Source organism: Rhynchophorus ferrugineus, unplaced genomic scaffold, assembly GCF_030347505.1.
Source record: "Rhynchophorus ferrugineus isolate W39M unplaced genomic scaffold, kcgeb_rfMv2 rfM7, whole genome shotgun sequence".
Lineage (NCBI taxonomy): Eukaryota > Metazoa > Arthropoda > Insecta > Coleoptera > Curculionidae > Rhynchophorus > Rhynchophorus ferrugineus.
The window spans coordinates 29099653-29119869 of record NW_027472586.1 but is presented as its reverse complement, the minus strand read 5'-3'; the positions used below and the strand labels follow the sequence as shown (position 1 = coordinate 29119869).

The window sequence follows — 20217 nt, the reverse complement described above, 5'->3', positions numbered from 1 at the left end:
TATGAATCTTCTATGATGTGACATGGAGTATTATTAAAGTATTATTGAAGTACTATTATGATTGATATCAATATATCAAATACCTATTGTAATGGAAAGAAAACTATTTCGTTTTTTTTCAAATTTCGCAAAATAAATTCGTCAATATAATTGATTAACTAATGATATATGTAAAATTTTTGTCGATGACCTTTTGGTATTTTCCTGTTGATAAGTTTTGCACTGTTTGTTCAAGAGGGACCCATATATCGAGGTTCTTTCGTCTTATAGTGTTAGATAAATGATTTGATGTCTATTGTAATATTGCTTGATGTAATATTGTGGCATGAAATATGTCTGTCTACCTTCCTATTTTTTAAAATTTAAGATGAAAATCCACCAATCATTCCATGAAATCAACAAGCGCACAGTAAGAGCGAGGTCCATCTTTAACGTCGAATCTGGAATCGTAACAAAAATGACATCGCCTGAGACACTGAATTTCTCAGTTTTCAATGATAAAATAAGAAAATAAAAAATCTCGTAAGATCGCCATTGTCCAAGCGGAATAACCTTATTTGGGCTCTAAACTTACACTTAGAATGTTCAAAGGACTATTATTTTTATACGCCTCATAGTGAATTAAGGTTCCAAGGTTCCATTATATAAATTATTACATGAATTATTATATATGACTTTGCAGCTACATATTAGATAACACTGAAATTACTATATTTGTCGGCTTGGTGGCACAGATGTTAATGCAATTGAACGGTGCTCCTACCGTGGCGATAGTCGCAGGTTCGAATACTGCTGGAGTATTGCAATTCTAAATATCTTTATAGGCAACAACCCAGTCCAGTAGAATAACCCCAGTAACCAGGCTGGTTAAGACCGGATGTTTTCTGAGATGGTATCTAAGTTGGTCACTGGCCAGTCGGTAGGCTTAATGCCGAGGACCGTGGTTCGGAGACCACTTTAAACTCCCACTCCAAATTAAACCCACTTTAGATCAAACCCACATAAAACATCGTTGGTAAAAAGAGACACTAAAATATATTTAAAAAATTGCCATACCATATATATTTATTCAACATATCTTTTCTATCATATGTTTTTCTAATATTATCTATTTAACACTATTAATAGAACAATACTGGTTTTATAAACAGGATATTTGAAAAGTAAAACACATATGCTAGTTGAACACCAAAGAAAATTTCAATATATTAGTAGTATATCAACCATTTTAGACACATTATTTATTAGTATTACATTGATGAAGTATGTTGTGAATGGCGTGTAGCGACACTTCTTAATGCTTATATTGATATTAATTAAATTGATAACAATTTGCTATGATGTAAATTACATTTTTAACGAAAATTTGATTCGTGTTCAGATAGATGGATATAGAAGTAACAAAGTGTTATGTCTTGACAATTTATTGTTGTTACTCAGATGATAATGTCATGTCTATAGCGATAATTGGTACAAACTATAATAGTCTAAGCTTCTGGACGATTTTATAGAAACAGAAAGTGCCACAAAAATTTTCCATTGATGGAAAGAAAAAACTTCAGTTAATTTTAACGGTCACTGGTGAGATACTGAAAAAAATCATTCTATTTTTAATTACATTGTTGTCCTACTAGTTTTTGTTCGTGCTCTATATTTATCACGATGTCGAATAAGTTCTCTAAACTAAAATGTATCAACGGATTTATTGTTGTCCTAAATGAGACTTTATCATACATTCGTTGAAATGCATTTGTATAAATGATGCTCCAATTTATAGATACCATCATTGTAGATGTTTTTTTGTAAGAGCTGCAAGACCCTGGTTTAATGAAATGGTTTTTCATGGGAAAGGTTCTGGGGTGCAAAGCCATGATTTTCAAAAATCAGTTTGCAGTTTTATCAGTTTGAAGATAGAACCCGAGCAAAATATTTTGTTTCAACTACTTTTGCAAACATTTCTTGATTAATATCTAGAAACTAATTTTGGAACCGAAATATCGCTTCGAAATTTCTCACAGTTACAATGAAAGTCACAGTTACAATGAAAAAACACCGGCCAAAATATTTAAAATGAATGACAGATTTTTAGAAGGCAAAACATCACTTTATATATTGTTCACTTCATTGCTAAATCTCTCTAGGTAAATCAAGGATCTTTCAAAACTTCCTACAACCTGTGATATTGACGTTATCCATATCATTTGTAATCAATGCTTCTACAGCAACTTTCAAAAGAACAATCTCACCTACCTACCATTGTTTTTAAAAAGTATACTCACCTCATTTACTTATAATTTCGATATCTATGATTTTATAGCCTTTCAACTTTTTTGCCAAAGAATTTAGTCATTGCAATATGCTCAATTCTTCTTTGTTAACTTGGAATGACCTGTAAATAAAGAATGAATTGACACACATAATTATAAGAGATGAATTACTAAAATAACATAAAATTAAGGAATCAATTATATTATTGGCGAATAGATGATGCTTGGCGAATCTGTTAAACAACATTTTATGTATACATTACTTCTCAACCTACCCTCGTGTATATTTTTATTCGAGAAATCTTCTTAATTTTTTACTACGAAAACGCTTTTAATTATAGTCACTAATTAGACTAACGAGTATGTAATTAAAAATATAAATCCTCTTATTACGTGAACCTCTTGTATTATTTTATTTATTTCTAGACTCCTTTATAGTATTATCTACTTATTTCGTTCATATTTAAAGATGTTCCTAACGAGAAAGTGAAAAAATATCAACTTTCTAAATTTTTTTTATATACAGATAACAAAAAATGGATTCTTGATGAATTCATTTTATATTCAGGTTTAGATTTTTAGATTAATAATGTATTATTCCAATTAATTACTTGTTATAAAGTTAATGTGCACGAGTTCTCTTAATATAGAGACCAGGAACTAATTTCGAAGGATGTGAAAATATTTCCGATTTTATTGTAATTAATTGTTGTATATCAAATATTTTCGGAGAATAGGTAACTGCAATTAATTTTAATAAAAGATGGGATGCAGTAATGTGTGAATGAAGCAAAGTGAAGATATTTCACGAATGTCAAATTCTATGGTTAATATATAGTGGAAGTATGTTTTCTTTTGATTAGTTCAATATTATTTATTGTTATTGTTCAGTTCTGGAGATATTCTAGTACAAACAGAATTTCTAGAGAAATACCTCTTTCTATCTTTATGGGTAGAGATTTTATAATAAAATAGAAAATCATCGTATGCGAAGACGACAGGTCTGTTGCAATATTATACTTCTTGACCGATCAGGCTTTCTCGTCAAGGGTTGTGAAACGTTATAAATCGCCAAAGAAAAGTGCGTTCTGTTTCAAACATTCCTGTCACATCACTGATTCTTTATTTTATTGTATGAATTGTTAATTGAAAAAATCAATTCAATTCGCAAACCAAATCAATTTATTACAATTATCTTTTTAATATGATTGTTTTCATTTACTTGTTGACTTTCATACTGCATCAACATAAATTTTAAAATATCACTTTAGGATTTAATTACGTTATTAATGACGTTAGTGTATCAACATTATGCAAATTCTTAGAAATTGGAACTTTGAAACCTTGAAAATCAAGACCAAGGAAGGAATTGAAGGAAAGAAAGGATACCACGAAACAATTGAAGGATCTAAAGAAATTTGATTTGCTCCTGCATTATCCACCAAAGAGCTTCTCTCTTGCTTAATTATCATTGGTGATGGAAAATATACAATAATTATAAATGTAGGATCAGCAGCTCAATAAAACATTATCATCATTTGCAAATACGATTTAGGTATTTGATTTAAATTTTCATTGGAAGAACTATGACTTTAAGTCTGCGAAAGGTATGATTTAATTATTTGGAGCTCGATATTTCTTTTCCATATGTCTCGATAATAATATGCCGAACACTCAAATGAGAAGTCCTAATCCACCGCTAATTTTAATATATTTTCAATTATTTCTAATATCTCATTGCAGTCTTTGGTACTTGTTAACGTTTAAAAAAAGATGGATCCATTCACGGATTATATTTAAAACGAAAAAGAAATGATGGATGATGACCTTGCTTCAAATATATTTCAAAATGATGTCGCAAGACATATATAATAATTTCTTAAATTTGATCTTAAGCTAACAATTTTTTGTTTTTTCCTTTATCAATAAATACATCAATCCCAATATCTAGTAATTGATATAATTCATTAACTTTCAGCTAGATATATAGATCAACATAATTTCCTTCAAGGGTGATACACTGATAATAGCGACTCTCCAACTTTTCGATACAGTTTTTGTAGTACGACTTGTCCTTTGCTTCAAAATAGACCTCACTTTCGGCGATCACCTCTTCATTCGACGAAAATTTCTTCCCAGCGAGCATTCTTTTGAGATCTGAGATCAAAAAAATAGTCACTGGGGCCAAATCTGGAGAATACGCTCGATGAGGAAGCAATTCGAAGCTTAATTCATGGATTCTTACCACCATTTCCACTGACTTGTAACACGGTGCATTGTCTTGGTGAAGCAGTACTTTCTTTTCACTTAAATACGGCGGGTTTTCGGTGATTTTGTCCTTGAAGCGGCCGAATAACACTGTGATATTGTCGCCGTTGATGGTCCTTCCTTTTTCAAGGTAGTCAGTGAAAATTATTTCATGTGCATCCCAAAATGCGGACACTATAACCTTGCAGCCGACTGTTGCGTTGTTGCACGCTTTGGAGCGGGTTCGTCGCATGCAATCTACTCGGATGACTGTCGGTTGGAGTTCGGAGTGAAATGATGGAGCCATGTTCTATCCATTGTCGCATATCGACGCAAAAACTCGGGTTTATTACACTTGATCATCTTCAAGCACTGCTCCGAATCATCAACTCGTTGTTGTTTTTGGTCAAAAGTGAGCTCGCGCGGCACCCATTTTACACAGAGCTTTCTCATACCCAAATATTCGTGAAAGATATGCGATTTCATTAAATTTCAATTTGCAGTCATTCAAAATCATTTTGTGGATTTTTTTATGTTTTCGTCAGTAAGAACCTCTTTTGGGCGTCCACTGCGTTCACCGTCTTCGGTGCTCATTTCATCACTTCTAAACTTCCGTGGTTGTTCCACGTGATGGTTTATTTTCCTGGGGCATTGTCCGGAAACTCGGCATCAAGTTGGCCAAATTGTCGCTTCAACTGTATTTTGACCCTTCAAAAAGCAATATTTTATGAACCCGCGAAATTCCTTTTTAACCGTTTTTTTCACATTAACAAAAGCTGCTTCCCTCAAAATGCTATAATTAACAAATTAATGATCCGACAATTTATACACGCATTTTTTTATTGTTAGGGCTAACTAAAAAACTTATGAATTTAATTCTAGTAACTCCTTCTATATGACAGGCCAGGGACTGTTCAATTGACATGTTATGTCTAGTGAAAAATCCATTAATTCACAGTTGTACCTAGTGCTTCTATTTTTTTGCTTAATACATTATAATACTATATACAAAGATATTAACATTTTCTTGTGTGTTTTAAGGCAAAAGTCCCATTCTGTCAATCGAGAACATTTCCGATTGTGGTTCCACGAGATCGACGGAACCAATTCGGAAATTATCCGATTCCGAGAGCATCGGCCGAAAACTGGCCACTCTGCCCAAGTATCAGGGTTCTTTCGACAAAACGCGCCTTCAGCCGCAGTACAGCCTCACCCTCGGAAAGAGCGAGGACACTTTACCCCAGATCGACAAAAGCCAGCACGTTAGCGGCGCGAAAAGTTTCACCAGCATCGATAAGCTGGATCAAAAAAACAACCTGTCAGACGACGAGATCGCCAAGAGGAACAAGGAAACCATTAATCAATTGCAGGTGATTTTTTGCGCTTTCTTTTTCGCAAAGTTTCAGCACACTTTACAGCGGGATATTTTATTTGTAAGGATTTATAAAACTTTCTTATAAACTTTTATATTGTACAAATTTTGCCTTAACAAAATATACAAAATACATACTCTTAATATACAATATCTTTGATGTTTGGTTAAGCCGAGGATATCTTCCGAGTAACCACTACTCTTGTTGGAGTTTCAATCTAATCTGCTCTGCTTTTTAGGTAACATAATTTCTCCAGTTTAACCTTCGATAAGAACCATCCAGATATATTCCGAAGTATTTGGCTGATTTTAAACCGGGCCTCCGTCAAGTGATCTTACGTTTTCCTTCTTTCGCCGCAATGTAAAAATAACATGGACAGATTTGGAGCTAATAAGCTGTACTTTTCAGTCTTTAGTCCATTTTTAGATATTGTTGATCGCTACATGTAGCTTTTCTACTGCCTTAGACAGAGATATATCTTTTTCCATGATGTCTTTGTCGTCGGCAAATATTCCAAATACAGTTTCTTTTATTGTTGGGATATCAGCAGTATAGAGCAGATATAGGAGTGGCCTCAAGACATTGCCTTTTGAACTCCAGCCAAAATAGGCTTAAGTGTTGAGAATTTCCCTTTATCGAGACTCTAAATTTTCTTTCGATAAGATATTACTCATTTTTTATATAAATCCTAAATGCCATACCTGGTCAAAAGCTTGTGAGACGTAAGTGGAGAGGTGATTTCGAAATCCAAACTATAAATCTATAAATACGCCTGTAAGATTGTTCTGCCAGTTTATTAAACTAATTAACAAATTTATTAACTGGGACACGTTTAGACTTGCAGAAACAAATCAATTTAAACGTAAGACTCAAAAGTGTAGACGATCTTGAGCAGCAAAACCGAAATATAATTGAACAAATTCGGTACGCTGCAAAAGAAGATACCACGACACCAAGAGAGAAATTAGAATATGACTAAATTGCACCCTTGAAATTAGCGAATTAATAAAAGAAAGACGAAAAGCTAAAAGAGTACCAGAGTGAGAAATACTGCAGACAAAAAGTTATTTAATATAATTAATAATCAGACAAATCAAAAGATAAAAGCATATAAACAGAGTTGCTTCGAAAAACATGTATGTGAATTAAGCCCTGAAGCGGACAAAGATTAATCACTGTGAAAAGCAACTCGGAGATTTAAAGGACCAAATTGTTAGAGTAGCGCCTATTAGATATGATTCACATATTTGATCTCTGATAGAACTAACGTCAAGCTGATCTTGATTCGTCACCCGCTTCATATGAGGACGGGTTCTTTTTGGTGAATTTAAGAATACATTTTTCATATTTTCAGTGACCGTGCTTATACTAATACCCAGTGTAAGCGCAAAAAGCAAAAATATTTTCAATAAAACCGCAGCTAAGATAAATTAATATTTATCAGTAAAAATGCTTATCTCTCTAATGAAATTTATTGGCAACGGTGGCCTCCATTATCTCGTTCTTGTTCGAGGTGACTGATGAAATGTGGTGATAGGGATAAAATCTGTTCTGCCTGGTTTCGGCATTTTCACTCACAGTAATAATAAGTAGCGATTTGAAAATGATCAAAACTAGCAAATAACGTTTGCCGGTATATAACCTCTTATCACTAATGTGTAAAAGAATTTTGCAGACTGGTTCGGTTACATAACATTAAATGAGAATGAAAATATTGTCTGATTCTAAAACGAATTTACAAATTTTGGCAGGCGGCAATACATTAAACATCTTGATGACGCGACTTTACTGTTATTTTGAATAGACTGTTTGACAAATTATTCAATCCTCTAGGCACAGTTACAGACCAAAGTAAAGAAGGCGAATAACGAAGGAAATAAACCTCTTCTGAATACAAATCCTCAAATTAGGATACAGGTGGAGGATGCCGATAGCGTTGACAAGCCCCCACCGAAGAAGAACCCTCCATTAGTAAAGACATCGAGGGTTAAAACAAGGTATATTTTATACTCAATTATTTAATCTAAAAATATCATTTTATTGCTATTGAAGGCATCAGAGCCTTGGCGAACCAAATCAAAGTCCTCAAGCCTCACACCCTTCGAAACGTACGAAACTCCAAGAACAATCCCGATCGTTGGACAGCGAAACCTCAACGTCTTCCACGAAGGACCGGTCGCGATCTCGATCTAGGTCCAGACACCTGCACGAGGACGAACTCCCACCGGCCCCCCCACCACCAAATTGCTCTCCCAGAAACTCCGACGGTAAGTTAACGTTTTTTAGCTCTGTCTCGATGCCTGATGATGACTTAAGTTTTACATTTTATTTTGCTTCATGTTTGGTAGACAGCTAAAGGGATTATTTGCAATTTTTCAGCCACAGTCAAAGAAGAAGAAAATGAGCCAACATAATGGTAAAAATAGTTGACCTTGAACTATAAGCCCCTTTTTCCTCAGATTTTTATCTACACACTTTTCCCGATTAAGAATGTTTAAATATTGGCCCATTATATACTTAAACAGTGTTAATATTTAAGAACGCAATCAACAACAATATCATAAACATCAAACAAAGAACACTGATATGCCTGAATTTTATCTTGTTATGTTCCCTATTTATCTTCAATATTGCCACTGATTATTCACTCCTACTAGATGAAGATATGTTAATTTTTGTATTAGATCCACCGACTTTATTGATAGAATTTATTTATTTAGATATAAGCACGCTAGCTTCACATCCTTAATTTAGTTTCTGTATTTTCTTGCAAATATTTTACTAGAGCAAATACTAACAAATAGTAATTCATAAAATATATAAAATTTTATTGTATTGTTATTTTACTTGGTATTAGCTCTATTCCATAAAAATGCAGGGTGGAATTAGAATTTCGAAAACTTCAAATATAATTGCTTTGTTCCAATTATTTCAGCTATCTCCGAATGGATATGAACAACGATTTCAGTAGCAACCATAAAATAAAATAAAGAGACGTAAAATGCAATCTCAGTGCAATCTACAAAGTTGTAAGCAAGCTTCGTGAGTCTGAGTCACCAGAGGGTGGGCAGGGCAAGAATATTTATAGGGAAAAGTTAAAAAAAGTTTAATAAAACACTTTATTTGAATATTAGTGAACACTTGAATGAAACATATACACTTAGTTCTTAGTAATCTTGGCGTTTAACAGTTGAAAGCGCAGATCGTCCCTTTCGAAGAAATCTGCGGAGAAACACATGTTATAATTTTCAGTTTGAAAACCCCTGAATTTCAATTATTTTTAATAATATTTGTACTTTATTATTTTAGTTCCCATTCGATTTTAAGATTCTAATGAGGGCTGTATAACTGCTGATCCGGTGTTGAACTTGTAGCCTTTTTTCCAATAGGTAAAAGCAAAGGATTTGTGAATAAACATATTTATAAAGTGGTACACACATAGAGCGTGAATATTAATATTAATTTAAATTATCGATGTAGATTTTAACAAAATACTTACTATTTAAATTAGCAGTAGGAATTGTATCTTTGTTAAGCAATGTTCTTCCACAATTGGGTCCATAATTATCTGAGTTGAAGTGCAAGGAACAAGCCTTTGTCTCCGTACATAGGACCACAAGAGATTCCCTTAGGTTGCTTACCTTCAGAAATCGTTTCACGCTGTACTAAAATCATTTGGAAAAGAATTCATTCTATTTGAACCTTCATATCTTATCGTTCCCTTTTTGTGTTTAAACAAATACATTTTATCTTAAATGCCATAGAAATGATGTCTGGACTAGCAATTTTCCTTAAAGTTATACACCAAACTAGAAACAAAAGAAATATAACCTAAGATTCCTTACAACATTTATAGATTGATTTCAACATTTCTACAATTGATAGAAAATCTATCAGTTACTCTTGCTTTTATACCTTCGGCCCTCTAGTCACTCAAACATGCAGACAGAACTTGGCTACGGGTTCGCCCATTTAAGTTCCCATTATATACCTTAATATTTTGTGATAACAACTTAATAATAAAGAAGATATATAATAATCTACAGCAGATTACTAAAAGTTTAAAACCTATAAAATATTACAATAATATTAAAAAAATAATTCCACTCTGTACATTCGTATATAACGGGTGTTCCAAAATGTATATAAAGTGTAATATGGACCAGAAACTACTTCAATATATATTATAGTTATCTTTATTATTTCTATTATTGTAATTATTGTAAAAAAGAAAAGTACGTTGGGTAAATATATGTTTGTAATACATACTTTGTATTACCATTTTCTAAAAACGTGTCTGAATAAGTTTTGAAGAATATAATGATAGTTTCATTTGGTTTTAGTAGCTCGCAAAACACTACACCTTACTAATCAGCATATACACAACAAGATTTTATAGCTATAAATATTCCGATCGTTGTTGATGTGAAGGGCTCTCCTGGCCTAACCTATGACTTTTTGCGTTAGGAATTGTTATTAATTTAATTAATATTAATAGTATTTCCATAAGGAAAAAATATTTAAAACAAAAAAAAATTAACCGACTTTCAAACTTTGAAACATTTTCCCAAATATTCTTATAAACTTAAATCTCTATTTATCTATGCCTTAAGCTTTAGAGTTTGATTTTGCGAAAGCAACATCGCCATAGATTTATACCTCTTTGAATATGTTAAGTTTCATATATTACTTTAGAGTAATTGCTTTTCTTATTCAATCGAAAAAAAAATCCGCTGAAAGCCGAATTAAAAATGTGGGCTAAAAAAGTGGTGATTTCGACGTTCAAAACAAAAGATGCGAAACTGCTAGAGTTATTGGAAGAAAACCCAAGTCAAACCTAATTGACAGAAGCGTTAAGTGTGACTCAAGAAACGATTAGCGACTGATAGCGGGCAATGTAGAAAATCCGAAAGATGGGAAGGTTGGTGTCACATTAATTGAATGACAGGCAAATGGAAAATCGAAAAATCTTCTGTGAAATGCTGCTTTCAACGTTTAATCGGAAGTCAATTCAGCATTGGATAGCGACGGGCGGTGAAAAGTGGATTTGTTTTGAAAACCCTACGCGCAAAAAACCATTATTTTTTCACCTGGCGAAACCGGCCGATCGACTCCAAGGTCAAATCGTTTTCGGCGCAAGACGTGTATTACGAACTGTTGAAACGGTTTATAGTGATCGCTACCGACAACCAATGGTCAATTTAAACCATTCATTGATCGATAAACTTCTAGTATGGGCTCGAAGACTACTTTGAAGGGATTATACATCTCAATAATGCGCCATGTCATAAACCAAAACCGGTTAAGGAGGCTTTGAAAGCACTAGGATGGGATATATTATCGTACCCTTCACACTCTCCAGACTTTGCTCCGCTCGACTATGAACTCTTCACGTCAATGGGGGGGCGCGTTTGCAGAGCAACCTTTCGCCAATTTCGAAGAAATTAGAAAATGGTTTTCAATCAAGGACTGGGTTTACTCAAAGGAAATACAATTTTTCTGGAATGGCATTCAAAAATTGCTTAAAAGATGGGCAAAATGTATAGAATGAAATATCCAATAGTATGAATAAATAAATATTTTCATTTTCTTGAACCGTTAATGACTTTCCGGTATATCTGGTCCTACAAGATGGAATTCTTTTTACGATTCTATACTGTAGTTTACATAATAATCGTTGTAATAACTAAATATAAACAAAAAACTTATTTAAGCTATCTACTACACGTATTATATTCTACTATATACACACAATTTAGCTTAATACCTACGTAAACCTATTTACGTATTTACAATATTATTTTAACTATCAACTCTTCAACTTTTGTGTTTTAACTATTACTGAGTTCCTTTTTTATTTTTTTAATTCAATCCAATTTTTTAAAATAATTTAAAATAAATAATAAAATAAAATTTAAAAATATTTTATTTTTCTCTAATTGTTATATATTTAATCAATAAATTAAGCAGTTATTTTATTAAGTATTACGATGGGTTCGCCAAGCAAATATGCAGCCCGTATGGGAAAAATAGGAATAAGGAAACAATAATTAAAAATAAGAAACGCGGCGACGGGGTTCGCACGCACGTAGCCTAAGAGATTTGAGAAATGTTCTAACCAGACTGGAACAACAAATCTTCGTGTGAGCTGAACGCTCCAATCGTTTCCCCGTAGAAGCAGTTGCCTACGATATTTCAACGGCTTGTTATATGATATGATTAGTGCCTAAAAAGCAAACAATGGATTTTGCACTCTATGACTTTTCTGTCTCATCAGCTCAGCATTAACATTATACAAAAATATCTGATTATTTTAGATAAAAGTTATTTGAAAACATTGTGCGTGCCTTTGAAATGGTTTCCCTTGATCCCCCGCCCGTTCGCCCCAACAGATCCTGACCTGGTTTCAATGGGACCACCTTGAAAGTGCACTTTTTCGAATAAAAATAATTTTGAAAATCGGTCCATATATGATGGAGGAATCGATATATATATATATATATATATATATATATATATATATATATATATATATATATATATATATATATATATATATATACAGTCGAACATAGAACCTCCTCCTTTTTCAAAGTGGGTTCAATAAATTGTTGGTTGGCCAGTCCAAAAAATTAAGTCAAATAGTATTAAGTTATACAGTCTAAAAGCGAATAATTAATTTGGTAACTAAATAACTAGTGGAACAATTATTTGGAACACCCGATATTAGTTTGCTTTAATACCAATAAATTGCTATAGATCAATTCAGTGCATGACAAAACCTAATAGATATTTCAATATATTTAGCTTCAGTTAGTTGATATCAATTAACATATAAGAATTAATGTAAGACTGTATTATATTAAATTAATTAATTTGTTTATTAAACTAAACATATTTGACTATAATTAGTGTCTAATAAAGTATCTTTCTGTAGATCATGTGTACACTACACTAGGGTATTCAATAAGTTAACGAGACGGAAGTAAATAAGGGAACGATAAAACAAAATAATCTTTGAGTGTCATTTCTCTCAAATTCAATATGACTTCATTATAGTGTATTTTATAGTCTATTGGCAGATTAAGCTGGTACGTATCATGAAAATAATTTCCTTTGAGAGAATTATTTGAGATGTAAGAAGGGGAAAAAACAGAGAGCGCTATATCTGGCGAATAATCTGGATGAAAATTATTTTTATGTTCTGTAAACTCGGTCTTCTCTTCATGAAATATTGCATTCTATCGGCCTAAAAGGTTACAATATTAATCTGAAGTTATTATTGTGTCACTCTAGAAATATTTGATGAATAAAATACACTGTGTGTCTCCAAGAAAAGGCTTTAATAATTTTGAGTACGATTTCTCATCTCGAAAATTCAAAATAATGGTGGTAGACGATGCACGAATGTTTCTTAAGAAAATACAAATGTTGTTAAAAAATCTCATTTGAATATTTTGTCTTATAAATTAATATGGGTTTAACTCATGAGCCCCATAAGAACTTTAGGGTCTTTTAAATTATTTTGGTTATATGATTTGCAATAGTAAATTAAATTTAATATTAGAATGTAATACAAGGGTACTAGCAGTTAGTTTTTGACGGGGAATGCGTGAATTATATAGGTTTTAAATTACTATCATTTGTTTTCGGCAAGCGGAACTCAAATTAGCTGATGATTTTTTTTAACGTTAGCTATATAGACGTGTAAGAGAATCTATTGGAGCTAAGTCGCTATCTGACAAGAAAGTCCTCCTTTTCGTTGTCCCAGATCCCTGTGTGGGAGGGAAGCCACAGAAAGGATATCGATTAGCACAATTCAGATCTTTTCTAGAATTATTCTGCCGTTGTTGTGTCGCTCATTAATAGCAAGAAGTTCTGTTGTTCTGCTGGTAATTGGAGGCAAATTAAAACATTTGTCAAGAGATGGTATCAGTATTCTACTGACACATTAGGTCTTTAAGCCTTTTTCTTATAAATATTGAAGTGAGTTACTTTTTTCGAAATCATACCAACAAGTCAACTTAATATAAAAGGTTAAAATATCAAAATATTGTCGAAATCTTAGTTCAGTTGTTAACGAACAGATGATTGAAACTGATTGAATAACCTAGTAAGTATACACAAACAAAAAATGTTTTCCAAAAACTTTATAAACCAATTTACTTAAATCCTATGTATTTTTGGGTGCTGAATCCCTATTTGGTGTCAATTATTTTTATCACCCAAAATTCTCTCAGAATACGGAATTATTAATATATCTTAAATATATGGAAAAGTTAATTTATATATATATATATATATATATATATATATATATATATATATATATATATATATATGTTTTAAAGTCTCCTTTTGCCAACTAAGGCTTTATCTGGACTGGACCTACAGTTTAACCTGGATCCTCGGCATCAAGCCTACCGACTGGCGAGTGACCAAACCAATCGCAGAGGACATCCGGTCTTACCCAGCCTGGTTACTGGCGCGACTGGGATCATTTTCCGTTTCGGATTTTGCATTCTTGCCAAGGACAATCACAAATATTAAACAATCACAAACATAAATTTACGAAGATGCCCCAGCAGAATTCGAGCCCGCGACTATCGCAACAGTAGGTGGACCGTCCTGTCGCTTTTACCACTGCGCTACCAAGCCGGCGAATGTTTTTTTATTCCTTTTTTTTTTCTCCGTAAAACTTCTTTCATGGATTTTTCCCCGATATGTTACATTTTGCTGTTTTTAATTGTTAGTTGTCAATTTCTCTTGGTCTTTACACACACTGGTAGAGTATTCGAGAATAAAGTCAAGATGGTTTCGTAATGACTGGATTTTATGGCTCACCAGACAATCAATATCCTTGACTTTGTTGAGTATCATATTAACTATTATAATGTAATAGATAGGTTCTTTCGTATGACCCAAAAATTTGCTTAAATGATATTCTAGCCTCCAAAATCCCATTGGTCGATTTACCTTCTGGTAAATAAGGACATTTTCGAAACTATCAAAACAAATAAGCATACGATTAAAGACAATCGCCATCTTTAGAGAAATATTAGTTTAAAATATAGTTCATTAGACCCAATTTCTTGTGTAGTAACAGTCGAAGTCTGGTGGTGGATGAGGTGAAAGTTTCTCTTACTGGTCCTTGTTTTTAGAACTAATGTTGATTGTATATCTTCCTATCATTTCTACATAAGGTAAAAACATGCAAGATGTGTAAAAACCTCTTGTTGGGTAAACAGTATGGAGTTAATTTTTAATTTTCCACACAATATCCAATCTCGAGCTGCATTTTTGCAATTTTCTATAAAATTCCTTATATCTATTAATTGAGCAGCAGGCAATGAAGTATACATACTTCCATTACTTAACGATAAATATTGTAAAGTAAATTTTTATATTAAAATTTTAAATTATGTGAGAAAATGGTGGGTGATATTTTATTATTGTGACCTTGTGTTTTTTTTTCATTTATTAATGGGATCAGCATGATAAATAACATGGGAACTAGTTATGATTATTTAAAAAAAATCGTTTACAAGAAACTCCATTAGTACAAAAAAATATTGTTTCATTTTAATTTTCAACAGGAAACGTTTACTAATTTAATTTAAAAATTGCTACTCTTATCAGGCTTATTTTTTTACTAGAATCATTCTAGTCTAGAAATTAGAAAAATCTATTTTTCAAATTTTCGAAGTTTAACCCGTTATAAAAATATGTCTCTTGTGATTTGTTCTTCAAAATTTAAATTATTTTCGTAGATGTAGATGTTTTAGTGACGCAGCATCTAAAACAATATTTTAAACCCATTAATTACGCCCCCATATGTGAAAATAAAATGCATATAGATGACTGATATAAAAATTGTCACAATAAATCCCGCTACTCCTATTAAAAGGAATGTTATATCATAACTTTAAGAGAGTATGCTAATCTAGTGGCATTAATTTTAAGTATTATGTTTATCCATTGGATGAGATTATCCACTATCCATTTTTTACTAGATATTTAATAGTGAACTAAAAAAAATATATACACTAAACAAAAATAACATCATTTACTATCCCTAAAGGAAATCAAATTGATTAGTATAATTAGTAAAAAAAATTAATAATTAAAAATCCAAAATGTTACAGGATGATGAAGCTGGCGGTCTCGTTGACGCGATTGCAACCTTCCTATTAATTTGAAAACCCACTAAAGTCCCCGGCCTGACACATAGATGGCGCTACTAGAATTAAATCCATATGATTTTTAGTTAGCCCTCACCCTCAAAAGACGCTGTATATAAATTTGACAGCTATCGGATCATTAGTTTGTGAATTATAACATTTTGAGTGAAGCAACTTTTTGTTTTTGTGAAAAAAAATGGATAAAAAGGAATTTCGCGTGTTGATAAAATATTGCTTTTTGAGGAGAAAAAATACAGTTGCAGAAGAAACTTGGCTTCATGCTGAGTTTCCGGACACGCCCTCAGGAAAATCAACCATCAAGAATTGGTATACTAAGTCTAGATGTGGTGAAATGAGCACCGAAGACGGTGAACGGAGTGGACGCCCAAAAGAGGTTGTTACCGACAAAAACATTTAAAAAATCCACAAAATGATTTTAAATGACCATAAATTGAAATTGAATGAAATAGTACACTCTAAAGATATCAACTGAATGTGTACGTCATATCAGTCACGAATATTTGGGTATGAGAAAGCTCTGTGCAAAGTGGTTGCCGCGCGAGCTAATTTTTGACCAAAAACAACGAGGACGAGTTGATGATTCGGAGCAGTGTTTGAACATGGTCAAGTGTAATAAACCAGAGTTTTTGCATGGATATGTGACAATGGATGACACATGACTCCGTCATTAGACTCCGAAGTCCAATCGACAGTCATCCGAGTGAACCGTACACGATGAACCCGCTCCAAAGCGTGGGAAAAGGCAACAGTCGGCTGGCAAGTTTATGGCGTCTGTATTTTGGGATGCGCATGGAATAATTTTCATTGACTACCTTGAAGAAAGAAGAACCATCAAAAGTGAATATTACATAGCGTTATTGGACCATTTGAAGGACGAAATCGCTGAAAAAACGTCCGCATTTGAAGAAAAAGGAAGTGCTGCTTCACCAAGGCAATACACCGTGTCACAAGTCAGTGAAAACGATAGCAAAAATACAGGAATTGGGCTTCGAGTTGCTTCCTCATCCAACGTATTCTCCAGATCTGCCCCCAAGCGATTATTTCCGGTTCTCAGATCTCAAAAGAATGTTCGCTGGGAAGAAATTTTCGTCGAATGAAATGGTATCGAAAAGTTGGAGGGCTGCTATAATCTGTATATCACCCTTGAAGGGAATTATGTTGAATAAAAAAAAATTTGCCAAAAAAATGTGTTTTATTATGGTAGGCCGGGGACTTTTTACTTGACGTGTTATAAAAGTCAATATTTTTCTCGCCAAATTACGGTTGTTGGTAAAAATAAATTTTGTTTCCATTTATGTGACATTTTCGAATTTTTTTAAAATAGTATAAATCCAATATTTGTTATGGTTATAGAGGAAACACGTTTAAAGTTTCGTTTTTAAATTCAGCGTCACTAAAACAGCTGTATTCCGAAAATAATTTAAATTTTAAAAAACTGTTTTAAGGACATGTTTTTAAACAAAAATGGACTCTCTATAAAATCAAAATTTCTAGACTAAAATATTACTACTAACCGTTTGAAATAAAGGTGACCGATTAACCCCTCATTTACTATTGCAGGCAAGTCTCCGCTTGACCGTCTGTCCAAAGATGATTTGGTGAAGCTCTGGCGAAGTTCCGAGTCGGAATTGAGAAGTCACCTGTTAAAAGCGATTCGGGACAAAGAAGAGTCCCTGGATCCCACCTGAGCCCGTCGGCAGTCGCATCGCAGAGTCGAGGGGTTCCGAATGTTGTCGACGAAGTCTCGTCATTTGTTTAACACGTTTTTTGGGAGTCAAACCGTAGATTTTAACCGTAGATTTAATTCATCAGCGAACTGGTACCTATCTTAAAAGGCCTTAGATGTAGAGTGATAAGAAATAACCTAACTAATAAAATAAAAGCATTGATATCTTAGGAATGTGTAGGGATATGGATAAGGTGCTACAAAAGAATGATTCTATGATATATACTGCCACATATTTAAAAAGAAAACAAAACTATAGAATCGAAGATAGGAATAATAGACGACAGAGAAAAAAATCTTATGCATTATTAATGATAAAGAAATAATATTTATTAAACAAAAAGAGTTTTAACACTATTAACTAATTGAATATAGAAATATAAACTAGGTATTAGCAAAAGTAATTGTACTACTAACGGTTTCGAGATTAGACATGTCATTTATATTTTAAATTTTTGTGAAACGGACAGGTAAAAACTGAAGCTACTAAGGTCTCAATAAAATGAACAAGGATTATCTGATGAAAACAACAATTCAATTGTTTTCTGTCTTTTGGAATTGTATGCTCATTGTTATTGTTCGTCAATCCTCTGAAGATATCTGTGGTTTTAACCTGTCCCCAATATTAATAACCAGAATAAGGAAACGAGAGCTACTAGACAACTTTCTTGTTTTTATTATTTGAAGTGTGTGGCTATGATGGGTCCAAAAAAACGATTAAACCGTGAGGTGCATTACGTTATTTTTCGTCAATTTCCAATGTTGTCCTAGCCTTCAAACTTCACCGTATCACCCTGATCAGCTAAATCCAACCATTACCGTTGCATTTAGTTCATTTCGGGCGGTACCTGTACGTACCAAATTCATTTAAAATTTTCTAAAATGTGAGTCAATTCTATAGGATGCTTATTTCCGTCTATCCGTAGATTTTAGAGTCCAATTTTACCCTCTTGTTGATATTTTAAAGTTTATTGAGATACACTAGTAGATTAAGATTTAATGGATATAAGGGTTTACGGTCTGATTTTAAGTGGTAGTGCGGATCATCTTATTGATTATGCAACGAAAATGCACAAATAATATTTTATATAACGTCTGTTTCTTGGAAGGAAGGAGTTTTGTGTTAAATATTTGGGATCAGCTAATTTTTATTTAAGAGAAGCTATAACACTGTATTTGGTGTTTTAAGAGAAGCCTAATTTTCATAACTGAAAATGACAGATATGGTTTAATTTTGATTTTATTTTAAATTTTATTTATTTTTGAAGAATATAAGTTGTAAGATGACTTTTAGCTAATTGGTAAATTATTATAACTTTTTACATTTTATATAGTTTAACAGTACCTTTTAAGCAGCCGCAAAATCATATTTAAAAATGTGCACGCTATAACCTTTGTTATGTGCAATTTTGACTTTTAGATATTCGAGTTTATTTCCACCACGCTCATATTAACTTGGTAGGTTGCTTGATCTTAGTTTGATATAACGATAAACATATAGAGATAGCTTAACTACGACTTGGTCAAATTTAAATTCCAACAAGTGATCTGATATTACTTCTGTAATTAAACATGTGTTTCGTTAAATTAATACAAATGTGTCTTTAAATAAGCTCCATGTAATTTCACAACCAACATATTGATGTTTATTGTACTTATTCCAGTTTCCATCGAAATGTTAATATAAATCCCCCATTCAATCTAACCATCCATGTTAAAATGTAATATCGCCAGCCTCTGTTTATAAAATAGTGTATTTTATATATTATAAAATAATTCTATGTTAGATAAAAGAATATGTATCTTGAATCAACTTTGCCAAAGGGTTGGTAATATATAATTTATAATTATCATAATATTTTAGCAAAATTCTATTAAATTATTAGTTTTTAATATATTTTTTGAGTTCTTTATAGGACTTCACATTAAAATGCACAAAACCGTTTTCCCAAATATATATTTAACACAAATATGGAAACGTACATATTATAAAACCCTTAAGTGTTTCGTTAAATTAATCCAAACATTTCTTCAAAAAAAGCTCCATGTAATTTCACAATCAACATATTGATGTTTAACGTACTTATTACAGTTTCCATCGAAATGTTACTATAAATCCCCGATTCAATCTAACCACCCATGTTAAAATGTAATATCGCCATCTTCTTTATAAAATTTCTTTATAAAATAGTGTAATATTTCTATGTTGGATAAAAGTATATGTTTCAATAATACGAAAGTTGAAAAAACTTTACCAAAGGTTAATTAATATTTAAATTATAATTATCATAATATTGGAACAAAATTTTATAAAATTATTAGTTTTAAAAGTATTCTTGGAGTTCTTTATAGGACTTATAAAATGCACAAAAAAGTTTTCCCAAATATATATTTAACACAAA

General features: G+C 32.3%; 1 protein-coding gene across 2 annotated transcripts in view; it reads left to right on the top strand.

The window, feature by feature from the left end:
* LOC143199482 (uncharacterized) overlaps positions 1-19541 on the top strand; it is a 270931-nt gene extending 251390 nt beyond the window's left edge. For both annotated transcript variants that reach the window (XM_076409316.1, XM_076409315.1), the window contains exons 20-23: positions 5556-5884; positions 7721-7884; positions 7940-8154; positions 17650-19541. In XM_076409316.1, coding sequence (XP_076265431.1) covers positions 5556-5884; positions 7721-7884; positions 7940-8154; positions 17650-17777 — 836 coding nt within the window. In that variant the 3' untranslated portion in view covers positions 17778-19541. The remainder of the gene's footprint in view (positions 1-5555; positions 5885-7720; positions 7885-7939; positions 8155-17649) is intronic.
* The last annotated feature ends 676 nt before the right edge of the window (positions 19542-20217 follow it).